The sequence below is a fragment of the Mobula hypostoma genome, chromosome 6 (genome assembly GCF_963921235.1).
Source record: "Mobula hypostoma chromosome 6, sMobHyp1.1, whole genome shotgun sequence".
NCBI lineage: Eukaryota > Metazoa > Chordata > Chondrichthyes > Myliobatiformes > Myliobatidae > Mobula > Mobula hypostoma.
This window is the reverse complement of record NC_086102.1, coordinates 25,050,690-25,058,414: the sequence shown is the minus strand read 5'-3', so window position 1 is coordinate 25,058,414 and position 7,725 is coordinate 25,050,690. Positions and strand designations below refer to the sequence as shown.

The 7,725-nt window shown below is 41.0% G+C and overlaps 1 protein-coding gene across 1 annotated transcript; it reads right to left on the bottom strand.

The window, feature by feature from the left end:
- Positions 1-36: 36 nt before the first annotated feature.
- Positions 37-7,501, bottom strand: atg101 (autophagy related 101). Its single transcript, XM_063050440.1, has 2 exons — positions 6,777-7,501; positions 37-2,616 (listed from the first exon to the last, which is right to left on the bottom strand). Exons 1-2 carry the CDS (start codon positions 7,026-7,028, stop codon positions 2,212-2,214), a joined length of 657 nt encoding a protein of 218 aa, XP_062906510.1. The 5' UTR covers positions 7,029-7,501; the 3' UTR covers positions 37-2,211.
- Positions 7,502-7,725: the final 224 nt, after the last annotated feature.

The following is a 7,725-nucleotide window of genomic DNA, read 5'->3' as shown; positions in this document are numbered from 1 at the left end:
AATAATCAAATTCAGTAATTCCTAATACAGTTTTCGTCATCGTTGTGCTGTACAAATCCTATTTAAACATCTCACATAACATTTATAGCTAAATCTTACAATTAACATCACTTGTCTCGTGTATGTCTGTCTTGGTGAAGTTGTTAACTTCTGCAAGAATATTCATAATTTAATCTTTAAAGATTTAAGCATAGCTTACCACTCTGCACTCACTTTTCCCTTCATTCCTTTTCTGAAGGCACTGGCTTCTTCTAGTGTTACAATTCAGCAACATCCAAATCATGCAACTGCCCACAGTAAGCCTTTTGACTGCAAAATTGGCATAGTGGCAGCCTGCTTATCAGCAAACCTGCACTGTGTAGCAAGAGATACTGGATAACACTCAAAGGTGTTTGTTGTGCCACAAGGCTCTAGACCAGGAGTTCCCAACCTTCTTTATGCCATGAACCATTAAGCAAGAGGTCCGTGGACCCCAAGTTGGGAACCCCTGCTCTAGATCAACTGTAACACACCTGGTTGCAAATCAACTGAAAGTCAGAAAACTCAACACAGCAATCTCATGACTAAATTTGGACTATTGATCACCTTAATACAACCTTCAGTAGAAGGTGCTGGATAAGCCACATCTGGAGGTTATGTATGAGAATTTGGCAACTTCCAACATATATTTCCAGTGAGGTATGATTGTTTATCAATTAGAGATAAGGACATCAAGGTTTAACAGAATTCAAGATATTGGCTGTTCAATCTCAATTTACTGATGGCTTCTTCTGGCTGCCTATGAAACCCTAATGCTTGTTAAATGCCCAGTGATGCACCAGTAGGTTGGAAGGAGGAGGGACATCTTTGGAGTTGAGATGGTTTGAAGATGGCATATTTGTAAGTTGAATTTCGGAACTACATCCTGCTTCTCCAACATCAGAAAAGTGATACCTAGACTCTCAAAATTGAACCAACCTACTTGTTAGCGGGTTATAGTAGATCTTATGGTCTTATCTCTAGCAGTGAATTTGTGCTGCATGGACTGGGCAGCTTTAACTGGATAAGAACCGGTAGGCCTTTCTGAATACGCAAAGCCATAGACAGAGACTAGTGATTAGGTACTCCCAAGAGCATGTAAAGAGAAATTTAGTTCCACTGTAAGTGAGCCTCTGCGTTTCTATGCATATTAGAAAGCTTGGTATGTGAAAAAGAAACAGCTCATTAACCTTTCCAGTATGGAAACTATGTCTAATTTGTATTCATGCCATTAAGTAATTTATTGGATATATTCACTGTATAAATGCAAATTATTGAAATTAACACAGGAAGTGCACAAGCCCTTCATGACGATAACATAGAGAATGACTGACCCTGCCCACGTAACCAGGTCCATTGACCGTGTCAGTGCTAAGGCTTTGATACTCTCTTTACAAATGCCATCTTCCCAGCATTTCCTTCCCAATTTCTTTTATGAGATTAAATGGTGTAAAAGTTTTGCTGCAGTGATAAATGACTCTAGACCTGTACACTGTCAACACAGGTGACCTGTCTAGAACCACAATTTAACCACTCAAGTAAACAAATAATCCAAATAGACTTACTGTTTATTTGGTTTTATCACAATAGATTATTTGAAAATTAAAACATTATTTCCAAACTCCACTTCAGAATACCATACGCACACTAATACTTTAAATTTAATTGCTATAACTTTTAGCTTCTCTTTACCACTCTCTGTCACCCCTTCTTCCATTTTCTCCGTGAGAGGGGAACTAATGCTAGGGCACTATTTCACAGATGCTAGCAACCATCTTTTAATGGTTACCTATTGAACAAATACCAGATAGGCTTTCTTCTCTGAATGACACTACTAATGTCACTGGCTGTTTCATCGTCTATATATGCAAGATGTTTTCCAGGGATCTGAGAGGAAATTCTCACCAGTTAAGAACAGTCAGTGTTTCTCCTTTCTGGAGCCTTTTCCAGCAACTTAATACAGTTTTCTGACCATCTTTGAGCATGTAACAAAATAAATATATTTATCACCTTTCTGCTGGGCAACACAAACAATATAAAAATTTGAAAGATATTGCACAGCTCATTCCATGAGATTTTAAAATGGGCAGACACTTAAAAGTTGTCTGAAGGAAATAAAACACCAAAAGCAAACTGCTAAGGGAAGTAAATTAAAAAGTGCAACAGGATGTTTCCTGATAATTATTTGCTAGGTTATAAAGCCAGGGTGTCCTTGATCAATCTCCTCATGGTGGTACTAACAGATGTTCCAAGAGAATCAGTGATCTGGTAGGTAATTTTGTACAGATAGGGTTGAACGTCTCTTAAACTCGTATCAAAGACATTGTCCACCTCCGACTGTGTGGGCATTTTGGGCAGGTACTCGTGTCTGTTCATCACCTCTATAATGTTGATGATCTTCTCGCCCAGTTTCTCGCCCACCTTCTCCCTGCAGATTTGCCTCTCCTGCTCATTAGCCAAGTTCACCACATTGAGTTTGAAGGTCCACATCTCCCACGGGATACACTCATCAGAGAACGGCCAGCGTGACTTCTTCTTCTGGTAGAATTCCAGGGAAATCTGACCGCTCCCATCACTGCCAGAGTTACGAAGAGCATCCTAGGGTCGAAGGAGAAAAACAAAGCAAGAGGAAAGCTGTTGGTAGGTTCTATCATTCCAGAATATCAACAAATCTCAATTACCATCTTAAAATCTCATTGTTCAATGTCCCACTTTCAAAGCTTAGGGTACCTCTAAACTGTAGGCAAACAAAAATATTTTGTTATTATGTTTCTGAATTTCCACAGAGTGCTTCAGATTTTCCCAGTTGGAGGTGGTAGTGAGTATAGAGAGAAATCATCTAGAGATCATTGTCCCTAACTGGTATTAAAGTACTTTATTAGGATACTTACAAAATTGTTTAAGGCAGATATGGACAGACTGTCTCCCTTCTGATTTTACTTGCTGATTAAGAGAAAGAATTATATTTATGACTTGCTTTCCATAGCTACAATAATCTCCAAGTGCTACAGTCACCATTGTACGGACCATAATATATGGAGCAGAATTAGGCCATTCAGCCACAAGACCATGAGACCATAAGACATAGGAGCAGAATTAGGCTCTGACCCATCGAGTCCACTCTGCCATTCAATCATGGCTGATCTTTTTTCCTTCTCCTCCTCAACCCCAGTTCCTGGCCTTCTCTCCGTAACCTTTGATGCCATGTCCAATCAAGAACCTATCAAACTTTGCCTTAAGTGCACCCAACAACCTGGCCTCCACAGCTTCACGTGGCAACAAATTCCACAGATTCACCCCCCTTCGGTTAAAGAATTCACCAGCCCATCGAGTCTGCCCCACCATTCTGTCATGACTGATTTACTTTCCCTCTCAACCCCTGCCTTGTCCTTGTGACCTTTGACGGCCTTACTAATCAAGAACCTATCAACCTCCACTTTAAATATACCCAATGACTTGGTCTCCACAGTTGCTGTAGCACTGGATCCCACAGATTCACCAACTTCTGGATAAATAAATTCCTCCTCATCTCTGTTCTAAAGAGACGTCCTTCGAATCTGAAGTTGTTCAAAGTAGATTTGTTATCAAAGTACATATATGTCACCATATACAACCCTGAGATTCATTTTCTTGTGGGCATACTCAATAAATCCATAATAGAATAATAATCATAATAGAATCAATGAAGGATCACACCAACTTGGGTACTCAACCAGTGTTCAAAAGGCAACAAACTGCAAATACAAAACGAAAGAAATAATAATAATAAATAATTAAGCAATAAGTACCAAGGACATGAGGTGAAGAGTCATTGGTTGTGGAAGCATTTCAATAATGGGACAAGAGAAGTTAAGTGGAGTTATCCCCTTTGATCAAAAGCCTGATGGTTGAGGGATAATAACTTCCTGAACTTGGTGGTGTGAGTCTTAAGGCTCCTGTACCTTCTTGCTGATGGTAGCAGTGAGAAGAGAGCATGTCCCAGGTGGTGGGGGTCCTGATGATGGATGCTGCTTTCCTGCAACAACACTTCATGTAGATGTGCTCAATAGTGGGGAGGGCCTTACCCACGATGGACTGGGCCATCGTAGTATCCACTACTTTATGTAGGATTTCCCATTCAAGGACACTGGTGTTTCCATACCAGGCTGTAATGCAGTCAATATACTCTAACTACAAAAAACATGTACAAAAGGCAGCAAACAGCCAATTTATAAACAAAAAAGCTCCACAAACAGTAATTTGTGATGGTCATATATCATATTCTTTGTTATTTTGATTAGGGGATAAATACAGGATTGGACACCAGGAATAATTCCCCAACTCATGGAAGTTTGTCATGTCGTGGCTAATATATATTTGAATGGAATTGAATTGATTTATCATTGTCACAGGTACCAAGATACAATGAAAAGCTCATCTTGCTTACTATAAACACAAGATATTTTGTGGATGATGGAAATCCAGGTAACACACAACAACAGGAATTCTGCAGATGCTGGAAATTCAAGCAACAAACATAAAAGTTGCTGGAGAACGCAGCAGGCCAGGCAGCATCTCTAGGAAGAGGTGCAGTCGACATTTCAGGCCGAGACCCTTCGTCAGGACACACAACATGCTGGAGGAACTCAGCGGGTCAGGCAGCATCCATGGAGAGGAATAAAGAATCACAACCAGTCCTGCTGAAGGGTCTCGGTCTGAAACATACACTCTATATTCAACTCCATTGATGCTGCCTGACCTGCTGCAATCCTCCAGCATTTTGTCTGTGTCGTCTTCCGTACTGTTCATACAGATCAAATCATTGCATGGTGCATTAAGGTAGAGCAATGTAAAATGATAATAATGCAGAATAAATTGTAACAGTAACAGAAAGTGCAAGTAAACAATAAAGTGTCAGGTCATCACAAGCGGAGGGGGAGAACATACAAACGCCTTGCAGATAAAATTGGAGTTAAACTCTGAACTCCGACACCCAAGCTGTAACAGTGTCATGCTAACCGCTACACTACTGTGCTGCCTACTGTGAATGTGTGTATGAAAATTAATCTCAGGGTTGAATATGGTGACATATGCAAACTTTGATAATAAATTTACTTTTACTTTGAAATGTTCTTCAGCTTTCTTTGAAAGTTCAGAAACATGATGAAGCCACTCTTCCTGCCTTTGAAAAATACCTCCTCAGAAACTATAGTTTTTACTAAGCTACTTTCAACTGTTCCAGATCACCTTTAGTGACCTGTGCCCAATTTCTTTTTGAGAACAAAATCTAAAAGCTAGTAATTAAGTCAAGCCTGCTCTGTCATTCAAATGGCTGATCCATTTTGTCTTGTCATCTCTTCCACCTATTTTATAAACAGCCAGCTTCTCTTCAGACACCATGTCTACTAATCTCAGCTTCGAAAATGTTCAATGAATAAATAAACACAGCCCTCAGAAGGAGAGAATTTCAAATATTGATAATCCCTTATGTAAATAAATATTCCCTCACCTCACTCCAAAACAAACATCATATCATGTGATCATATCCTCAAATTCTTGAACCTCCTGGTGTGGACTGGCATTCACCTTGTCATCACTTCTCAAAATCTTATATGCCAATGGCATCACACTTTTTTTCTGAATTCCAATGAGTTTAGCTCTCCTCTGTATCGATCTCATGGAGCACCAGTGCAGACCCAGGAGGTGTTTTAATACATGGAGGTGCTATATAAGTGGAAGCGTCACTGTCATAATTGTGAGATTCAATGCCATCAGTTATAACCTCAAAATAACATAATTCCTTAGTCCTTCATAGAGTCTTCAAACTGCTCAAAGACATTGTAGGAAAGGCAGAGCAGACTCGATGGGCCAAATGGGCTCCTGTATCTTATGGTCTTAGCAGTCAGGGCATGAAGGGATACCAGGAGAAGGCAGGAGATGGGGCTGAGAGGAAAAGTGGATTAGCCATGATGAAATGGCAGAGCAGACTTGGTGGGTCAAATGACCCTAATTCGGCTCCTATATCTTATGGTTTTATAATCTAGTCTCATCTTTCCAGTTTGAGAGAGCCTTTCAGTTAATGTGGAATAATCTTTTGTTTCAACTTTTCAAAGTATTAAGACATTAACACACTCGAAGCGAAAAAGCAACTCCAAGAAATAATGCTATCTCTGAGAAATGGCCCAAACTACGTACACTTGCCACTCATTTAAGGCCATGTCCCTCACACCTCCCTGCCCTCTATGCCGCTTGTAATACCCAAGAAACACCAGTCTGCACCTGCATATTCCAGTATTAAAAGGAACGAACTGATATGATCCATTCCCCCATTTCTGGAATTACTTTAGCTGGCTTTGCATCAGTCTTAAACAGTAGCATCCTTGTCTCTAAGCCAAAAGATCATGTATTAAGGTTCGTATCAGACTGACTAATATAACCCAGGTCGATAATTTAGTCCAGAACAACGTTTTTATATTCATTTCAGAGAGCAGATGGAACCTCACTCAGTTTGGTCCCTTGAGGCCTTGCCCTGGGATGAAACCTTAGCCTCGAGTTTGTGTTCATTTCACTTAAAGTGGGGCCATAGCCAGGGGCGATAAATGTAGGCCTTCCGTACGTTATGGAACGAATGCCGTTTGTTAATAACAATCGAACTACTTTGACTTCAATAAGTACAATGAACGGTTAACCGTAAATTGGCCACTATCTCGTTTCATAACGAGGCAGAGTTGATATGCGGGACCCACTTACTATATTAAAACAATCTAGTCGAAGCACACCTTAAACTCGCCTACTGATCTGCGCAATGTGCGGTCCAGCTCGTCCGAAGACACTCTCACGTAGGTGCAATCGACGAAGTCGCAGTCGACATCTTCGGTGCCCACAGTGCCGATCGAGTAGGTGCCCTCCTTCTTGTAATGGAATTTCCCCGAGCTCCTATGGAGAAGCACGGTGTGGAGGACCGCCAGCACCGTCTCCTCGATCTGTCTGGCTTCTACCGTCAGCTCCAGAGTCTGGGATCTACAGTTCATCCTCGCACCGATGAGCCAGATCTCCCTAATTAACCAGGTTGCAATTGCCGTGGACGGACACCTCGAGGAAGCAGTGTAACCATCCAACAAAATACTGTATCGAACGCGGAGAGTTTCGGCTACAATGTAAACATTCTGTTCGATGACGTCATCGCCATTGGGCAGGAGGCGGGGAAATGGCAGTCACTACAGTATCCTGACTGGGACAAAACACTCCAAGCCGTTTATGCGGAATGTTTGCAAACTCCTTTCCAAAAGTATCAGCCAGTGCATTGGTAGCAGGACGGGGCATTCTACTCACTATATAGCAAAAAATAGAAAATGTTGAGAATACTCAATAGCATCCTGAGGTCAGTCCTGATGAAAGGCCTCGGCTCGAAACGTCGGCTCTTTCTTCCTTTCCATAGATGCTGCCTGACTTCTATATGTGTTGCTCTGGATTTCCAGCATTTGCAGAATCTCTCGTGTTCAGGTCGGAGACACTTAATTCAACAAATAAAGCAAGTTTACTTGGAAAACAGCATACATTAACTTGTGTTTCCTTCCTATCCTGATACTTGGAAGAGGATATTGAGAGACGATAGCTTGGAAAATAAATAACTACTAATGAGTATGACCCAGGGTTGAAATGTCTCAATATCAGGGGGCATGCATTTAAGGTAAAGGGGATAAGTTGAAAGGAGACTTGAGAGGAAAG

Coding starts and splice junctions, on each gene's coding strand:
- atg101 (XM_063050440.1), bottom strand. CDS start 7,028: ATGAACTGTAGATCCCAGACTCTGGAGCTGACGGTAGAAGCCAGACAG. Junction 2,617..6,776: donor GATCAGTAGGCGAGTTTAAG/GTGTGCTTCGAC, acceptor CTTCGACCCTAG/GATGCTCTTCGTAACTCTGG.